This window comes from Ammospiza caudacuta, chromosome 1 (genome assembly GCF_027887145.1).
Source record: "Ammospiza caudacuta isolate bAmmCau1 chromosome 1, bAmmCau1.pri, whole genome shotgun sequence".
In the NCBI taxonomy this organism is placed as follows: Eukaryota; Metazoa; Chordata; class Aves; order Passeriformes; family Passerellidae; genus Ammospiza; species Ammospiza caudacuta.
The window spans coordinates 61,075,197-61,096,564 of NC_080593.1; the positions used below are offsets into that span (position 1 = coordinate 61,075,197).

General features: G+C 34.6%; 1 protein-coding gene across 2 annotated transcripts in view; it reads right to left on the minus strand.

Annotated features, from left to right (window-relative positions):
- ATP9B (ATPase phospholipid transporting 9B (putative)) overlaps positions 1-21,368 on the minus strand; it is a 154,092-nt gene that overhangs the window by 99,544 nt on the left and 33,180 nt on the right. For both annotated transcript variants that reach the window (XM_058820428.1, XM_058820422.1), the window contains exons 6-7: positions 13,147-13,205; positions 6,767-6,818 (exon numbers count right to left, since the gene is read on the minus strand). In XM_058820428.1, coding sequence (XP_058676411.1) covers positions 6,767-6,818; positions 13,147-13,205 — 111 coding nt within the window. The remainder of the gene's footprint in view (positions 1-6,766; positions 6,819-13,146; positions 13,206-21,368) is intronic.

Below are 21,368 nucleotides of genomic sequence, written 5' to 3' on the forward strand. Positions count from 1 at the left end.
GCTTGTAGAAGACTTAAGGAGCATTTCCTCTTTTGATGAAAGCAGAGCTCACAGGGGAGGTTGGGAAAAGCATATGGCCAAATATACCAGTAGCCACTGAGAACATGTTTTGCTTCCAAGATTTTAGCAGCAATAATAATCAACTTGAAGGACAGTCTAACTAAATTAGGAGGAGTAGTAATAAAAGCCTTGGTATCTCATAAAACTTAAACATAGAAAAGTACAAGTCAAAGGAGCTGACAAAGCCATCAGGGTACAACAGGCATGTGAAAAACATGAGGATAAATTTCTAGTTGAAATTTAGCAGGGAAAAGCAAATTTTCCTTTACTCTTTGGTAACTGGAAAGAAACAAGAGACTCAGCTATGAAGATTTAACACTGGACTTTACAGATACTTTAGAGACAACATGTTATAAACTTCCACACAAGGAATTCTTTAAACCTACTTTTGCAAGAGTCATTTTAGTTTTTCTACTTTCAAAGCCTTTGACAACATATCAACAAGTCTATCAGCACTTAATATACATATATTTGTTTGCCTGACTTGCCCTGCTTCTGAGATCTGCTTTGATGATCTCACCTTCAGTTTCTCTACCTTGTTTCCCAAAAATGGGGAATTGTTTGGTATTTCGGGACATTCAGGCTGCTACTCAAGCCAAGCCACCAAATCCCCTCAAATTTCTGGGAAAATGCATTCTCACTGGCAAATAGGAAGAGGCTCATTTATGCCTAACACAACACAGTCTCCTTACACATGAATTTTCTCAACTCTTACTAGTCTTTTTTTTTAAATACAGAAAAAAAAAATTAGAATATTTCTTTGCTAACACTCATTTTGCTGCAAAGCTAATGAAACACATGGATTGTACTAGTCAGACAAGTATGCAGAAAAAATAAAATAATAGCAGATTGTATATCTGATCATGTCTTCTAATAATATTTTACTGTGTAATTTTACAGTTCTAATAGAAGAGTAGAATATTATTTGGAGCCTAACATCTGCCAAGACCACCTCCTTCCACTACATAACATTCATACTATCTGACTACATTTTAAACAAGTAGCTGATCACATCAAATCACCAGTACTCAGTGGCTTAAAGCAGATACCAAAACATTTCAAGCCTGAGTTAAATCAAATGCTAAAAACAGAATAGGAACTGAAACAGAGAAACAGATTAAAGTAGTTTGGACAGATTGTTGGCAGCTACTCATGCCCTGAAGATAAACTTTTATCTAGCCGTATGTGCAAAACTTAACTCTAGTCATTTATCATTCTCTATAGCAATAGATTTTCAAAGCATTTTAGTTTCCAGACAGGTAGATTTTACAACACTTGTTTTCTAAACATAATAGAAAATTCCAGAATGTGTGACAAATGCAACTCCTTCAGCCTTATTATTCTGCAGTAGCTGGTTTTATGAAGAAATAAAAAGTGACAGCAGCTGCATAACAGAATTCAAAACTGACATTTTCTCCTCTGGTTTGATTTTCAAATATCTGAAGTTCCAGGCCAGGCTGGGACCGAGACAATCAAGTTATTTGTAGAACACTCACTCCTAACTGTCCAGAATATATAGACAGTACTAGCATCACCTTTATTATATTTTTCCTTGCAGTGAGTTTGGAGTTTCATTCTTTGATATAAATGTTCTACTAATATTTGCTTTTTAAGACCTACAAAACTAGGTATTTTAAATAAGTAAAACGTAGTTGGGAGCACAATGCTCTCTTTTTCTATAGAAATGCTTAAGAACTCATAATTTTCAAAAAAATGTCTTTAATGAGCAGACATTGTTTGAGATGGTAGACTCTGGTGTATACCTTTACTGGTTAACTCACAGCTCCTTCCAACAGAAAATCAACTTGCATGAATGATTATTTAGGCTTGTACTTGCATTGCAGAGTTTATGCCAGTTAAATGGTTTGCATTTTAAATAAAAATCGCATCTGAGAATTATATTGCTACAGAAATGAATTGCTACAAAGCCTCAAAATAAAAATTATTTTCCTGTTTTATTCCCACATTTTCCTTATACCATTGTTGTTAAAGTAATTACAAGTAAAGAATCTTGAAAACTTAACTACAAATTTTAATGCAAGGGAGATGACTCTTTTTGCTACAATTCTAAAAAGTATAAAGATGTTTGCAACTAGTATTTTATGCCTGAGCAAAAATACCATTTTTAAATAATTTCATAAGTGGTATACAAAACACTGATCTATGCAATGGAAAATGTCCACGGGGACCTTGACAAGCTGGAGAAATTGGCTGACGAGCAAGCACCAGAACAATGTAAGAGTGACCTGAAAAATCCTGCATGCAGCAACTGTGCAACTTGCATTACTTTGGAAAGAGTTAAATGTTCTTCACAAAGGACTGTAAGAATTTTTAAATGATTTTCCATTTCCCTACTGCTTGCATTGCACAGCTGTAGTGGAGGACAGTGTTTTGCAATGTCCACACCACTAAGTTATTATGTACTGGATTTAAGGACAAACAGTCCAAAACTGGTTTATGATAAAAACGTTTGCATGAGAGTATGCATGACAGCAGTGGAACTGATCAGCCATTGGATGTTGCTCCTTCCAGAGTATCACCTCTACAATTAAAAAAAAACCAAACCAAAACAAAAACCTATTTTGTGAATTTAGTAGCTGTTGCGAAATCTAAAGCAGCTGAGATATTAAAATAAATTTGTGACTTTATTTTACCAGACATCTACATATACATCTTTTTTATGAACTTTTACAAGTTTACAAGTTAAAAGAGAAATATTTTAATGCAGTACTCTCACTCTTGAAAAAAAATCCTACTTTTCCAGAAGCAATGGCTGTTACTCTACATGAAATCAAATGTCTACCAAAAAATTTAACTCTATGCAGAAGACTTGTGCTAGGAAAGAAGACTATGGGCAGGAAAGCTGAAGCAGACCAGGAAAACCACTTCCTATTCACCCTTTGGAAGTTCAGTTTCACCAGAAAAGGCTAAAGAGAAAATGCAGCTCTATCTTCCATATCATCACAAAGCACTATCTGTGACAAAGAGGAGTTGGGAACAATCAAAAGAGTTTGACTAAGATTAAGCAATTCTACTCCTGCAGTACCCTTCCAGCACTGTGATTAGTCTGTCATAGGCCTAAGTAGTTAGCAGTAATACAGAAACAATCTTTTGCAGTCCTAGTGTCCATGGAGCATATCACAAGACTTAAAACTTTTTACCCCTTGGCTATTCCAGCTGCAGATGTACACAATTAGTTCCTTTAGCTGTAATTCCATGTACAATGCTATTCTGCCATGCCATTTTTCTACCAGCAACTTTTGACTTGTGGCCGATTTCAACCTAGTTTGGCAGCACAATGGACTCAAAACTAGCAAGTTCCCTGAGTTTTTGTGAAACAAGAGAGGATGAAAGAGCCATATGAATAAAAGAAAAGCCAAGCTGGTAACTCCCAACAGTTATCTGTTCCAGGACCTAGCAAAAATTGATAGCTAAAATCAACATTTGCTTAGCTCAGAACTTGCCACTACATTTGCCAGCTTTTCACCATGAATAATAACAATCTGGAATTATTAGAGGCATGTAAATAAAAAGCTTGTCTGGAAAAAAAATAAGCTTAATTCATTCTTTTTTGACACTTTGTAGTCACCCTATAAAGTTTGTATTCCTCTCAAAATTTCACATTTGAAAGTAGAAAGAGCACAAATTCCAGAAACACTGAGTCTTACAGTCACATGCACCAGATTTTCTGGCAGGACCAGACCAATGCTCAGAGCACATGTTACCATAGGAATACCTGAGCTGGATCAGAAGCCAGACACTGCACCAAGGCACAGCCAATGAGGAGTGCAAGGACTGTAGCTCACAGAAGGAAAGAGTTTATCTTTGAAATTTTTCTTGTGTTTTTACACACACAGTATCTTTGATGCTCCCATAATGAAGTTGTTAACACACGCTTCAGTTGGCAGTTTCTGGGGACAAATATAAAGTTATATGATGATCTCTGGAATGCCCTGTCTAGCCTTTGATTTTTGATTGAGATGGCATATAGGCAAATGAAATGCAGAGAACATGCCAAACAAATTAAAAATGATCCTGGAAAGTTTTGTTAAGGGCCGCTTAAGATCTAGTTTAATTTCAGCAAGGGAGTTTTGTGTTGGTGTAACAGAGATCTTGCCTACATTTGCATAACAGCTTTACTCTAATGTAGTCAGTTGATTTTGGCATGCTGCCTGCTTGTACAGAAAATGAAAATAACCTTTAAACCATCTTTTGCAGCCAGCTCAGCATGAACATTTCCTTTTATTTGGTGGAAAGCTGATAAATGGGACAAATCATCCAAATTTCTTGTCACTTCTGCCATATATAATGAATAAAATCAAGATTCAGTCATAGATAATCCCCTCCTACCTTTTCAAATACATACAACTCCAACATATTGCTCCACAAGCTTTTCATGCCTAATTTTTATAAATTGTTTTTCTTTATTTTGGAAGTCCATGAAAATCTTTTGGAAACCTCTGTTATGCAGGGAGCCAGACAGCAGCAAAGAATTCACATTTGAGGAATGATTTCCACCTGCTCCATCCCCCTGGGAAGTAATTCTGACTGAAAATACGAACAGCCATCTAGCTGCCTCCATCCATGAAGGAGAGGAATACGAGTGTTACAGACTGTCACATGAATACCAAAGAAAGTGCCACCGATATGAGCCTTTAGATTATAACTTCTGTAAAGTCTGATTAATAAACATAGGAAACTTAGAAATTAGATACAGGCACACAATTGACATCGAGTTATTATAGCAGATCTTTGAAGAGATCATTCTACCTAAAAGACAATGCATTTGATAAAGATAAAATATACCTAATAAGAAATTAGTTTTATCAAAATAAGCTTGATAACCCAGAATGCAGCTTCTGCTATGCACAGTTAAAAATATCCTAGAAAACTCTAAAAATGCAATTGGGGGTGGGGGGGTAAGTTTCTGGATGAACTTTGTAAGCTGTCTATTTATAACTCAAATTGCTTCTTCTTTTGAGTGATGATGTAGGATACTGCAGTGCTGCAGACTGCATTAATATGTAATGTAAATATTGAAGCTGGAAAATTGTACTTTACCCCAAAAGAAGCTTACAAGGAGGTTTGGATTTTGAGATTAGTTCAAACTCTCTAAAGAGTTCATTACTCTTTAGAGATTTATAGTAAGAAGCTATAGTTAAACTGCTTTATTACACAGGAGATAAAATTACATATAGATAAAACCATGCAAAAACTATTTCACAAAGTACTTACAAGTTTCAACTATAAATTAAAGCATAAATCAGTCAAAACTGCAACATCAGGAAGAAACAATTACAGATGTAAGTGTTCACTCTTTAGTCAAAAAACAATTAATGCCATATGCTTGAAGTTTAGGAAATTATTTTTGCATGGTTTTGCTTTCTTTTTTTGTTTTTAAAGAAGTGCAGCACCAATAAAACTAGTTAACCTGTTGCTTGTAAACAGAAAATTAGGCTTTTTAATAGATTGGGGTTCTGAGAGGGAATAAAAATAAAATCCCTGTATCCTGAACCAGAGGATGGTTAACAAAAATGGAGCTTATATCAGACCAGTAGAAGACTTTGTCACTCCAGGCCAGTTATAGATGTCCACTGCATGTAATCGGCATCAACAAGACACAGTAACTATACAGAAATTTCTTCTTTTAGCAAATATATAGCTCTCCCGGAGTTCCATAGGCTATCAGAAGTATTTTTGTCTTCTCTTTCAAATGATCTCTACAAATTTAGGCTTTTATCTGAAATATATGATAGAACTTCAGTGCCACAGTGAAATACTATGTGCCACTAATATGGAGCTTACCAATATCACAGCTATTAGCTTTGTGAAATTTAGTGCTGTCTGACAAATACCAGACAGTTCTTCAGGATCTGAAGAGAAATGGTAATATAAAGGAGGAAAACTCATTTGAGTTATACACAGGGGCATCCAGTAGTAATTTCTAAAGTTTACAAAACAGTTATAATTTATAGGGTTCCTATAAAGGAAATATTTGTTTCTCAAAGATTAAGAGTAGTCCCCTATCACCATGTGAAGAGAAATGGAGGTAACAAGCAGCACTTTTCTTTCTCTCGTGCAAGAAAATTCCTGGGGTTTTGGCTTTTTTTTTTTTTTGACTGACTAAAAAGGCAGTATTATTTCAAAGTAAAAGAACCAAAAAAAGTTATTTCAGGAGTTCAGATCATTGTAATAAATTTTTCCAAAAATAGTTATTTTAAACATATATTAGGAGGTTCAGATTTGAGTTCTTGCAAATGTAGTAACAGAAACACAATCAGATGACATTTAAAGGTATGTTGCAAGACAATGATCAGTTGTAAATCATGTCAAAATGTGAAAATAATGACAAATCATGCTAATCAAATGCAGTCTTATAAATCTATTTGCTAAATATTTTTAGCATTTTTAATATTTAAATCTTCTGTTAAAACAGTTCATAAAACCACTCATGTAGAGAAACATATCTATAGAAGTCTCATGTTGGCAGTAAGACTACCTCTGGTTTATAGTCCAAGCATAACGTGTTTGTCACATATGGACTCTCTCCCATTAATCTGATGAAGGAAGAGCTCCATCAATCTATTCAACCATTTCAAATTGGCCACAGTGTACAATCTAAAATTCTACCAAAACTACCAACCATGTAATCAATAAGAATTGTGGTTACATTATCATGTAACCAATGTGAATTGTGAAAACATACCTGTTTTTTCCGAGGTTCTCAGAAACACCATGTCAGATGGGATTCGTTGATTCTGAGAGAAGAAGACAGAAAAAAGGTATATTTTTTCTAAGTACAAAAAAAGTGAATTCCAATCAAAAGTCCAGTAAGATCTATCACCAAAAGGTCACACTTGGATTGAAACTCAATTAAAATAGGATTTCTCACAGTACTTTACATTCAGCATTTGCAATTCAGAAATCAATATTTTCGAAAAATTATACCATAAGCAAACAACAGCTAATCCTTTCAGATGTTGTTTATAAGTGAATCATAAATACCTGAAGAACAGATTAACATTTTCTTGACTGAAAACAGTACTTCAAGTATATAAATATGTAATCAAAATATTTTAAAACATAGTTTCACTGAGCAAAACTCTGACTTCAGTTAGCACACATAACGGAAAAAAAAAAGAAGGTAAGTTTAAAATATCTGTCTTGGCACTCATGTTGCAAATGTTATGTATACCGAGCATTCTTCTCTCTTCCAATACACACAAACACACACAGGGGAAATAGCAAATTAGGGAACAGCATTTTCCTATTCCACATATGTAAAATTAACAAAATTTCTTCCTCACTAAGACACAGAATCACATGCACAGTCAGATGTACCTGTTATGTCATTTCCCCTTCCAGCACGGAATTGTCTGTATCAAGTTTTCAATTATATGTTCCTCACAGAAAGGCTTTCTAAGCTTTTGCAGGTTTAAAAAAGATGAACAATACCAGCCTTCCACACACATGGGATCTGCTACACGACTACCCAAATCCTCAGCTCCCTTTCCACTTGTTCCCAAGGCATCTACCAGCACCAGTTACACATGGCCAACACAGGATTTAGGAATGAAACACCAGAGAAAGGAAAAATAACCAACATATCAAAATTTGCAAGACACAGGACTCGAAAGGTAAAAAAAAGGTTTTCCATTAATCCACAGAAACCTTCCCAAAATCAGCATGCCACCACAACAGTGCCATTTGGAATAGTGTAATCTGAAGAGATCTGCCAGAGTCAACTGTCAGGCTATGTGTTATATGGGCTTAGCTTCCAAAATATCATGATGCAAACTCTCTGAATCTCCAGTACTTCTCACCACTCCTTGTAACATACTCTCAGCAACACCAGTTTATAAATGGGACTGGAAGCAATTGTAACTGTATTCTCTATGGGAAGTTCCATAAAGAGGGGCCATAACGGGCTACAGAGAGGGCTACTATCATAAGCAAAGATGATGCTTGAAAAAGGAGGAAATTGGAAAACACTAAAACACAGATGCATGTTTTAGTCTACCTGAAAATTCTACATAGGTAGCAAAAAGCCATCTGCATAACTTAAAATGACGCATTTTCATCCATTAGTATTTCCTAATCTGCATCACATCCCATTTTAACTCTTTATGCTTTTACAAAGTTTACTTGCTTGTAATCCAACACTATTCACCTTGAAGAGGCTGTTCATCTGTAACTAGTACAGCATTTCTTTGAATCTTGTCCTATAAGAGCTAATAATTAAGGTTGTAGTGAAATTTATTATCCACCATGAGCCCAGATTCAAGGAGGAATATCTTGTTCAAATTTGGAAAAAAAAATGCAGAAAAAATGTTAACCTTAAACTATATTATTTTGCACCTCTTAGAAAGAAAAAAAGAGGAAAAGGAAAAGGCAACTTCAAAATTAAATAATTCTGTCCTTAAATGACAATAACAATTAAACAGATATCCAGTCTTAATATAGATTAGCTATACATTTTTGCAGCTCCCCTGCCAGCTCTGACATAAATCCATTACATGAGTTTCAGGTTACTGACTTCATGCCTACAAACTTCCAGCTACTTGTAAACAAACTAAAACACTTCACTAACATCCAAAAATTTTGCAAAAATAACTGTCAAATGATCTGATACTGAATTAAATAGAAGTTCTGGTAATACAAAGGAGGTACCTAAAAGTCACTACCAATTTCCACTGAGGACACATTTAAGTTCACACTGACTGAATGAAACATTAGCTTGGTACAGAGTATCCAAGATTCAGATACTTTATGCCTGACAAAACTGGGCAGAATCATAGCATATCTGAAGTTGGAAGGGACCCATAAGGATCACAGAGTCCAACTCCCTGCTGCTTTAAGGACTATCTATGACTAAGTCATTTGACTAATAGCAGTATTCAGACAGTCCTTGAACTCAAACAGGTTTGGTGCCAGGATCACTTCTCTGGGAATCCTGTTCAGTGACTAGCCTTTTCCCATAACTTTCCCTAACACAGCTTCATTCATAGAATCATAGAATGGTTTGGGTTGGAAGGGACCTTAAATATCATCTTGTTCCAACCCTCTGCTATGGGCAGGAACACCTTTCACTAGACCAGGTTGCTCAAAGCCCCATCCATCCTGACCTTTAACACTTCTAGGGACAGGGGATACACAGCTTCTCTGAGCAATCTGTTTCAGTGTCTCACCACCATCACAGTGAAGAATTTCTGGCTACTATCTAATCTGTATCCACCCTTTTTCAATTTAAAGCCATTACTCCTTGTACTGTCACTGCATACCATTGTGATTCTATTTCCTCGTGTCCTGACACTGATCACCAGAGGGTGATCAGCAACTCCTCCCCCTCTACCCCCAATAAGAAAGTTATAGACTGTGATCAAATCAGTCATGTGAATATTTCTCATTTTAATGCAAAAACTAGATATTGATTTTGACTTCTTTTGTGTTCGCTCTTGTTCATTTTTCTTTCCTGTAAAATAATGAAACCTTTTCTGCATATATGTATCTGAATGTATCCTACCATGTAGGGTAGTGAGACTGAGTTGTCTTTAAAGTATTTCAAATTGACATCTTGTTTTATTATCAGATTTTTCATAATTTGGAAGTGGACAGAAAGACACTACAGGAGTACTAGGCACCAAAAACATTGTCACTATTATTGCTGACTCTGGAGAGCAAAGATAGCCCTGCAGATACATACCTAGTCACTATAAAAGTGTGACTACATAGAAACAGATGGTAAGTATGCTACAAAAATCTTTAACATCTCATTATGGAGAAAATTAAATTCTGTTGAACATTGTCACAGTCAAACAGCAGCAGTATGTCAATCACGTTAGCCCTCTCATGTCATATTTATCAAAGTAGAACAAGTTAAAATGACAACAGATACAACTTCAAGCATTCAGAAGAAACCCATGAAAAAAACTACATAATCTCAATTACCGTGGAGATTATACCGGAAATGCTTATTAAAATATACTGAAATTCGAATATGTAAGTAATGGAAATTACTGAATACATTGTTTTTCTTGAATCTGGGCAGAATTAGAGATCCAGAGAAGGAAGGCTCTGTTTATCTCAGTGTTTACAGACTTCAGTCCTAGAGATCTAACTACAGCCAGCCAATGGTCAATACAAGGCAAGTGCTTCCCCAGCTCTAGGGTTCCCATAAGTAACTATGCCATCCAGGAATACCAGCCAAACTGGTAAACAAGAAACCCATAAAGACATTGATACTTCCCTGCAACACAGACTACAATATTCACTTAAAAATACTCTTCTCGTAGCTTTCAAATTAATTTTATGTTTTTCTCATGTTATTATCAAGAAATTGTTATTTACATAAATTTTTCCTGTTCCCTAGTCAGTCTTCCAATTCTCCTCAATTGTGCATAGCTACAGACCCCTGGAATTCTGCATTTGCTGTCCTTCCTTCTCCAGGCATGCAATGGACCATGTACTTCTATCATTAACTAAAATACTCCCACTTGCTTCTGAGTTATAAATAGAACAGGCACTTCCCAGTTATCTTCCTGGATCTGCATGCTGTGAAATACTTCATGTTAGCATTAGCTGCAATCTTTGCAAATACTGGACTAATTTCACTTTGCACACAAGATTAAAGTAAAAATTGTGTACCTTTACCGCTCCAAGAAAAACTCTCAAGGTTTGAAGAAAAAGCTCTTCTCATGCTTTAAATCACTATTATGTGTTGTTAAATGTTGTCTCATAAATCTGTAGTTATTATTATTAATTAAACATGTTGTTGAGTTTTATGGCCTCCTCCCATCTCCAAAATGTATTCCAAACAGTCAATAAGGTACAGTGTCTAAATAACAATATCTGAACTCAACAACTCATCCTTTCAATTGTCTTATTTAGGAACACTATGCACATCTCTGCTTCCACTGCAAACTAAAACGTATATCTTAACACAAGCCAAGGAGAACATCCAGAAGTAGCATGACTGCTCAAGGCATTGTTCAGCTAACAGATATGAATGTCTTTGAGCTTTTAAAATTAGGCAATGTTTTCATCTGTTCAGGCTTCATCCTGCCTACTACTAGTGCAATATGAAATTTTCAATTGGAACAACAGATTTATTACTTTAAACTATTTTAAGCATATTACAGTCACTTAAGAAATACTTTGAAATTAATTAGGACTATTAAAAAAAAAGACAATCACAGGATATTAAAAGTTTAAATCTAGAAGAGCCTTTCACCTAAGCTGTTAGTATTTGTGATGCAGTCACTAGTTAACATATAGATCTTCAGCTCAAGTGAGTCATTAATTTCACTGCAGATGCTGTTGATGCATCTACCAGTCAAATACAATGTTAACTTGTTTCTCTGCCATTAGAATGAGCAATTGAACATTTCACTCCTGACTGGTTCTTTGGCTTAAGAGTCATACTCTGAAATTGAAAACTGCTTGCTCCAACAAAATACACTCCTCAACAGAACCAGAAAACATTTAATTTCATTAGCCTGAAAGCACCCCCAGCTAGGTCAAAAGGAAAAAAGACAGCTCTGCTGGGGCAGTAGGGAGCTTGAAGCTGAAATACTACATTCAAACCATTATATGCATCTTACTGACAATACCTGACTCAAATCTTCATCAAAAAGCCCATTAATCATTATTTCTCTAAATCCTTAAACATTACTTTTTTCATTAGAAACTTCAGGTACTCACAACATATGAGATCTAAGCTACTGCAAATACTGCTAAAATAGCAACTTCATGCATGACAGAATGATCCCCAAAGTAACTCCAGTTTTCCAAATTCTACTATAATCCCACAGACAGATGGATCACAGTGAATTTCAGGAAAGGCAGATTATCTAAGTAGCCATCAGAGTCTTCCCTGCACTCTATAATAATTAATTCCAGGTTTAGGGTTCAAGAAGGGCCAAAAACTTTCCTAATAAAAATCAAAGCAAATATCTCAGTCTCCTAGAAGTTCTGGAATAGGCAGAAGCAAGCACATGCAAGCCAATTCCACCTGCATTCTGAAGTAACAAGGTATAAAGCAAAACTGATGTACAGGCCAGACATACCAGTGCCTTTATTGTACAGCCCAGTACTTGCTGCTCAGAAGGGCCCAAAAAGATATAAGGTACACAGAGCAGAGAAAAAAGAACAGGAAAAAAGCAAGAAATGGTGAAAACTACATGAAAATATATCTATTTTAAGCTGAGAGCAGCAAGCCAAATGAGATCTGGGTGTATTGTTTTTTTCTTTGAACTATAAGAAATAGAAAGGAAGGAAACAGAAGTTTTCCAAAGCAAGCAGAAGTAGATACAAGGTTCAATTTGAGGTGCCTCCTTCCAGTATCTCAATGAATCAGCTCTCTGATGCAAAGTGTGATGGTAATTAGTTGCAGGCACCAGAAAGTGAGTCACTTTTCCAGAATCATTTTAAGCAAAAATAGTTACCTCTGAAAACAAATTTAAGCTGACTTCTGAGATCACAATAATTTCTTAGTAGCCCAGAAAGGCAACTGAAATAAGCAACAATCTTTATTATAACGTTTATAATGTTGTAATTAGATGAAGGAAGAATTCACAGCTTTCACTCACCATCTGCAAACAAACTGGAAAGCTTTCTGTCCATTAAAAAACATATAAACTTTCTTATTATTTAATTATATATAGTTAGATACATATTATATTAAAATTACACAAATATATAAATATACATACACACATGTATAAATAAAGATGATCCTTGAAAGTTTCAGACAGAGAAACACCGATTCAACATCAGAAGGAAGGTATCAGTAAGGAGGCATCTTAAAACATTCAGCAGAGCACATTTCAGGGAATTTAATCTGGTAGTTGCATTCCCTTCACAAGATTGATTTAACCATGTAACGATTCATAAAATATAAATATATAAATTCAATTAAAATATAATTAATTCTATAATAGACTTCCTTGAAGATTCTAAAATAGGACTTGAACTAAAATACTAGCTATTTAGGACTTCACAGATAAGTACCTTGATACACTTTTCTTCAGAAGATAATTAGCATGTTAATAATCTTTAGTCTCTAAAATATATTTTAAAAGTATCAACCTTTTCCACTATGATGAGGTCTCCAACTTGTATGTCTGAACTCTTAACTTGCACTTTACCTTAAAAAAAAAAAAGAAGAAATGTAATCAACATTAATAAAGAATAACAAGAATATAAATTCCAGAATGCAAGTGTTATTTATAGATGCTACTAATTGATACAAAACAGATCTCTGCTGAATACATTGATAAATACATTTCATCTGTTTGAATAAATAACCCAGTGGTTTAAAAAATTCCACTTTTGTAACCAGTTAGCCACTGTAGAAGTATTAGAGGAAAAATACTTATGGCAGATGCTCTAGTCTGATCTATAGTATCTGTAATAGAGTTGCAAAATTGGAAAAAACAGTTTTCCCATCTACTAGGCAGCACTTCTGTCTGAGAAGAATTGTTAGGTTTATAGTCATGGAGCAGTCTTGCACATATGAGCTGTTATTCACAGCACAGTTACCAACAGGTGTCTTTGCTTGACCACTGAAGTTCCTGATGTAATTGTCGGCACTGTCTGATAATGTTGGCAATTATAGCAGAAAAGACTTAAAACTCTCTGAAGTCAAAGAAATGCATAAAGATTTAATTCTAGAAAAGTAAAATGTCAAAAGTTGAAATAGAAGTTTTTCATTCTCTAAAGCTGCCCATTCAGTAACTGTTGTGAACAACTCACTCAAAAATATATACATTTTCCTGTTTAATTTCCATACATTCTGTAGGGTATTATTATTTTTAAGACCTTAAGTTTTAACATTCTTATTTGATGGACTGGAAAACTGAGACAGAGTTGTTAAGCTATTGCCCAAAATATGTTATTATTCATCTTGAATATTGAATATATATTGAATATTGATATTGAGTTATTAGAATTCAGGAGTTCTAGTCCCAGGTCTACAACTCCAAAATAAAGTGGCTTCCCTGAGTTAAAAACAAATGAAAACCCAAAATTCCCTGAGGATATAAACACACACACATATTTGAATAGCCTCCTGAGCCCCTGTAAGTATGATCTTCCCTCAACAGAAATACTACCACAATTCCAAGCAGCAGGTAAAAGATGGAAATCATGTCAAAACATGGCAAGGTGTTAGAGTTCTAAATGACAAGTGGAATGAATCAGAACAGAAGACACACAAAAGCACAGAATGAGCAGCAAAAAGTTTGAAGTTCAGTCAAAAATACTATGAGTAGCAGATTTGTCAATGCACAGTCACATCTCATTTATACTAAGTATAGCAAAGAAAACTAGGGTAGGATGCAAATCCACGAGACCCTTCTCATTACAACTCTCAGTAAAGAAAGACCATAATTCCTTATACTTATATTTACATTTAGTAAAAGGCAGTAAGATTGACATTATGAGTAATTATTTTGAGTACTTGCTCTTTAAAATTTCATGCAAAAGCAGCAGCTGCTTTATGTCTAATTCAGTCAATAATAGATGTATTCCTGTAACATACAGCTAATATTTAATACATTTTCCATTAAAATAGCACTTCAAAAATGTGCAATGTCAGGAAAAATCACAATTTTTCTTTGGCCTGTCTGCAAAGTTACTTCTGAGAGCCAGACTTTGCTACTGATAGCGACCTTTTACACTAGTTCAATTTTTCACTTGCCATAAGCACTTTCTGTCCTCTGCTCTCAAATATAAGACAAATGCTATCTTCAATAAATAAATTTGTGAGGTGAGAGGAAGTAAGAGAAGACTGCTGAAAGTATAAAAAGCTGTAACAAGAACATCAGCAATTCTCTACAAGAATTTCAAGATACCTATAGATATTAAATTAGTGTCAGTGCTTCAAAATATTTTTTTTTTTAATTTAAAGTAACTAAAGCTCAACCACTAAAAGAACAGTCTGACATAAAATCAACATATTTCACCTGCTTACCTACACAAGCCTGTGAATTCTCCTTAAAAATTTGGAAGTTTTGACCAGAAGTGAATAGGATATACCAGAGGAAACATTGTCACGTTACTTTGCTTTCTAAATTTGCTGGTTTATCAAAAGAATAGCATTACCTATATTGTTTTCTATTCTTCTGCTAAAAATTTTCATCAATTTATCAGTCAATCACTTGATTATAGCAGTAACAGCCACAAAAATTCTAGTATGAGCTATGTCAAGTCACAGATCTACACTACCTATACAGTCATGTATGAGTAAAACTATTTAGAGGTACTAACCAAATGTAACTACTGGCAATTTTATCAGCTTAAACAATCAGATTTTCACAGTCAGGCCATAACTGCACCTACAGTAAAGACCAAAAGACACTAAGCCTGAAAGACCAAGAGAAGGTAGAACATGATGTAGGGCAGATATAAAGCAAAGATTTATGGTGCCAAGTACACCAAAAAGAACGCACACTGCACCTGTGTTTGTACTTCATTTAGCAACTCCAGGAATCTCTCTTAATGAATTGAAAAGTTTCCTCATCAGACTGTTTTCTAGGTGGCTTAGTATAACAGAGAATGCTCTCTTCATTAGACACTAACATGTCTTGTTGGATCATCCCTTACATCCTCGCACATAAGGAAAAGGCCTTTCATACGTACAGGACAATTCTACAATAAATTTGAATGGCAGGATATATTACATTAAATATTAAATTACAAAATGCGGCAGTAATTAAAAAAGTAACTTAAAATTCTGGAAAGTCAACATAAAGCTTTCTTTCATGCTAGCAAAAATGAGACTCATTAGATATCATTTCAGAGAACATTAAAATAATGCAGTACTACATCTTAGTGAAGATGCATTTAGGAAAAAAAGACACAATGTTATTCACTGCATAAATTATTTTTGCAAACTATTTTTTCTCTAAAAACATCTCCATAGCAAAACGCACTTCACCATCTGTGTAATTACCAATAAAATGTCCAAAGCTGTCAGAAGTGGCTGCGCATCCAAACTTTATAGTCCACCAAGGCGCAAGGCTTTCGCCTAAAGCAATGTATAAAATTATGCAGAACAGGAACACTGAAATGTGTCTGTAGTAAGTCATTTTACTCCCAAGATAAAGCCAGTTTAAATGAACTGCAATGATTTGAAAAACTAATAAATATCTCGTATGTGCTAACAAGTACTTCACGCAAAAAAATAGGAAATGAAGTAAACAAAATGTGGGTATAAACCATGCTTCATTTTATTAAAAAGTGTCTCCATCACCTGACTGCCACTCTTGAAAGAACAGACACTTCTGAAAACAGCATTTTCAAATTCTTTTAAAGTTGCTATTGCACCTTACCCGTGGTACCTTTAATACTGTCTGAAGTACGGTTTGTGGAGTTAGTAATGGCGCCTGTCTCTAACCCATACATACAAAACTCTTTTGACTGATGGCAGTGTAGACCTTTGAAAGCTCTTCCTGATATCTATTAGCCTGAACTGTCAGCATAATTAGAGTACACATAATATAACAGGAAGCTGGAGGACAACACAGCAGGCAGGCAGCAGAGGAAAAGTACCATTGAGTCCAAGATGAGGATGCTGATCTTTCAGAGCAAGTGTTGTCTGTAGGTTGTTCTTTCAAACTCCATCTTATATAGTGAAGTAAGGTTAGTCTTTAACCACCAATTGTAAAACTCTACAAAAAAGCTTCCTAGCTTCTCTCCTACGTGTCCTGTCTACTCTTGGGTAAAATTCTTCCTTATCCAACCTCCTCAATGCTGCAAAAAAGTGGAATAACAGTCCCCTTGATTTTTCCTCTCTTCTGGCTCTATTTAAAATTCTTTCTTACATTAAAATTTCAAATTCTGTTTCTGTTGACAGCACTGATTCCCTAATCAGACAAAATTTATGTAATTTTTTTAAAAACTTGTCTGTTGCAAATGATCTGAATGTCAGGAATAAAATCATCAGTAGGTCTGAAATGTTACAAGCAATAACGACCTAAAATGTGGTACCTCTAAATTCAGATATAGTGTAGTTTCTTAATGAACTGGCTTTTCAAAGCAGAGGGACAACCTGTTCTTGAAGAGCTGAAATCACTTTGGGTCTCCAAAAGAAACATACTAGCTTTCATACTTTTTCCTCTTGTATAATAATTAGTGGTTATTGATATTTTCCTAATTTCACACAATTTTAAATGTATGTTTTCAACACGATTACATTCCTTAATAGCTTTTAAGGATACAGCCAAGACCTAAGCTTTCACACCTGAATCCTGTATGGAATTATTTCATTGAACTTTTCTCTCCTGACATTCAATTTTTCTTTTGTTTTGCAGGTTGCAAAGTGAGAGTTCTGCAACACGTTAAACATCATGAGATAAAGTGACAGATGCAGGCCTCTTCTGCTACTAGTAATTGTGACTACAATAGTAAGTTATTTTCTTCTTGATATTTTTTTTAATTGGAAACTTCAGTAACACTGCACAGACAAACCTCACCAGGAAAGGTTCAGAACTGCCAACTTCAAGAATGGAAAGGGAGAAAAGAAAAGTTAAAATTTCTTTACAATTTTATTATCCAATTGGCTTTTAACAGTCTAATGAAATAGATAATAGCCTGTTTATAAACTTGAGGTGATTCTGCTTCAGAATAGAAGTCTTTTATAGGCACTTAACTGGGCATACCTAAGTGCACAAGAGTATAAAGTAGTGTACAGTAGTGTATAGGTAAAGCCTATACACTACTGTATACTGTATATAAGCCTGTATCAAAAGTATAATTGTCCTTCAGGTAAGAAAAACAGAAGACCTCCCAAACCTGCATGCCTAGGTTTAAATTTTTTCCCACTGCAGTTTTCTACTCTAGAAAAGGATATGCCGCTGAACTGCTCTGAAACAGAAATTCCTCTTTCCAACTTAAAATTGAATGCTGACTGAAAACTGTCTATTAAGGATCTGCAGACTTTCATATGCAGCAAAGCAGATTTTGCAGCAAACATCTTGATAAGATTAGGACAGCAGAATTGTTCATACAATGAACAATGTAATATGTTCAATACAATAATCAAGCATCAAGTAAACAAAGGAAAAGAATCACATGACAGACATGAGACAGGTACACTTAATTGACGTGCTCACTTAAATCTTCAATGCATTTACTGATTTGCATGTTTCATCACTTGCCATGAAGGGTTCAAAAAATAGAAACAATTCAAACTTCATGGTTAGCAGGTTCACCAGCTCACAAAGTGCAAAGTTACACACTGCGAATTCAACAAGGGGTGACCATGCAACATAGGGAGCTTTTCCATGTTACATGTCAAATAGGGAACTGCATATCACTGAATATCATGAATCAGAATTAGCCTATGGATGTTAACCTGTCCAACTGCAAATAAGTAACACTTAAAGGAGATGCCCCATTCCCCCTTGATTTCCTGCTCTGAACAGCTCATAATTATTTTAAAAAGCTGATTACAATAAATACATCTTCAAGATTTTGAATTAGTAGAAAGAAATTCTAAGTCTTCAACAGTTACTAGTATGAATACTCTTAACCTCAAAAATTGGTAGTTGTTACACTAGCAACATGTAAGTCATAAGACAGCATTCACATGTTTTACATGTTTAGTATTCCCCAAGACTAAGGAAGACTCCAATGGAAAGTTAAGCCTGATAGATAGTCACAAACTCTCCAATTTTAATTTTCTGCAGCACTGTATAAAAAAAAGAATTGTTTATACAAATCAGCCAACCCACAATATTTTTATGGAAATAATTAATCATAACTTAGATCCCAATAACTTCTATTGCAACAAATATGTCTATTTTCCTTTAGTAAACACATAATTTGGAAAACAACTAACTAGACATGATTTTCATTAAATTTTCATTTTTATCAAACAAAACTGAACACTGAGCCTTGTTAATTTTAACTTTTTCTACTGTCTAGTTTGAGCAGGGGAAACCTGCTTAACATCTCTATGTCAGTTTCTCTCACTTTAAGATGGAAAAAAATAAATATTTCAAATAGAAGTCTGTAAAACTAGCACAAGTCATAAAATCATTAGGAAAAAAAAATGCTAGAGCAGTATAAAGTGCAGTTCCACTCTGAAAAGTGACTCTTAAGAGTGGCATCAGTTTTCAGGCTTTTAATTAAATCAGTATCAAGTTTGTTCATTCACAAGAAACAAAGCCTTCTTTCTCCAAACCATTAGCCTGTACTTTAGTATAGTAGGCCTAACTAAATTTTTCCACTTGAAGAATACTGTCAACATGAAAAAATTAGGTAATTATATTGAAAGTTACTTTTAAAAATAGTCTATGGAAGCACAGTACTTGATTTTATTAATTTACACAGACAAATAAGATAAACCTACATCTTTTTTAAACATGTAAAGAATTTTGGTCTAATATTATGATGGGATGAAATCCCATTTTTTTGTATCAAAATTACATCTCTCCTTTTTAGAATACCTCCTTATGAATGAACCCTATATTAGGAAAAAAGTGACATTTATCACTACTTATGATTTTATATATAGGTTTGTAGCAACATGTAGTACAATTTTGAGTGGTAACTTCAGTAATGTTTTCACTCTTAAAATTAGTTATTACTCAAAAGACTGTTAATTCAATGATCACACATAATTGTCAACATAGGATTCAGAGTTCATTGTAAGCAGAGTTTTTGAATCTTTACTTCTGTAGAAGACCAGTCTTCAAAAAACACACAAAATAGAACAACATTCAAGTATGAATTCATGATGGCATTGACACCAAAGTCTGAAAAGTCAAAATGACAAACACTCTTGTAGGTTAAAAGCTGATATCCTTGTTTTTTTTTAAAGGGGCACTTTTAAAGCCTCTTTTTAATAAGTCTCTTCTCTCTATGTGTCAGTTCCTGATATAACTGCTGGACTTTACCTATACACTACTGTATACTACTTCTAAATCTTTAAGGTGACCAAACCCAATTTTCACTGACAACTTCCTTATTTCTAGAAGAAGCCACAAAAGGGTTTTTCAAATACATATACCCTCACAAAATATTTTATGAGTAGGGAAAGAGGAAATTGCAATTCCAAAACTTCTACTTAAATGCTGCTTAAATGTCTAACTTATGTTTAAAAAAGAGAAGGACAAAAGGTACCAAAATTTGCTCTTAAAAGAGAAAATGTCAGTCTTAACATGTAAATCACAAAGGTAACTATAAAATGTACATATGTTTCCTGAATTAAGAATTTCAGATTGCTAACACTGATGCTGAATAGGACAGGAATGTACTATGTGTTTCAAGGTGAGTGTTCAGTGGCCTACCATAATAGATCTAAAAAATTAATTGGCCAACTAGCAGTTTAAATTACAACTTTGAAACAAAAGCCATTAAGAGTTTACTTCCTAGCAGACTGTATTAATGACTGTAAAAAAGATCTGGATGCCAGCAGTGAAACCCGTGTGTTAAACAAATTATAGCTATGCCAATCATCCCATATGCCAAATTTGAACATCTGTACCTCTAAATGTTGTTAACACTATCTCAGACTGACAAGGAAAGAAAAGAACATGAGACTATTCCCTACAGTTGTTCCCTTCAGGGTGGAAACTCCAGAAAACAATGCAAGAATACACATGGCAAGGGAGCAGCATGAATGCCTCTCAGCTGCTAGGTTATGCCATCACTAATGAGACTGTTGACTGTTTGTTTACCTTCCAATTACTCAAAAAATGGGAACATACAGAACATACTTGTGTTACATTACAAGCTTTTCATCCATTTATTTTCTGGAGAGAATATTATCCAGAGCTACTCCAAGAGTTTAGTTCCTAATCAAGATTCCAAGACCTGGTGATGTTACTCTTCCCACTGACTTTCAGAAAATATTCACCAAGATATACTGAAGAGTGCACTGAAATGTGTGTTAGGAAGAAGTAAAGAGTTTCCATTTGGCACAATGTCCGCCAAATACTCTAACTGCTTGAGGTGCAAACTCAAATTCCCTTAACTTCCCCCTTTTAGAATTTTTATGCCAAGGAAAATCATTAACAAAGAAAAAAGACCTTTTGATGGTAATAGCGAGGTCATAATGTAAAGTTATTATTTGGATTTGATAATATTTTTTGGCACCTTTCTATGTGGCACTCTGTTCTGAATCTAACAGTAAGAAGTGCTAAGCACATAAAAGTGAAGAGCAATCCACAATTCTCTCTTCTGCTCATGTCTAAAATTTGCAATATCCTACAAAATGTAATTGTCATTTCACATCTGAAATGCTTGACTTCCTTAAAAGTCTTCATGAAAACCTACTAAAGGTGTTGATTCCAAAAGAAGTC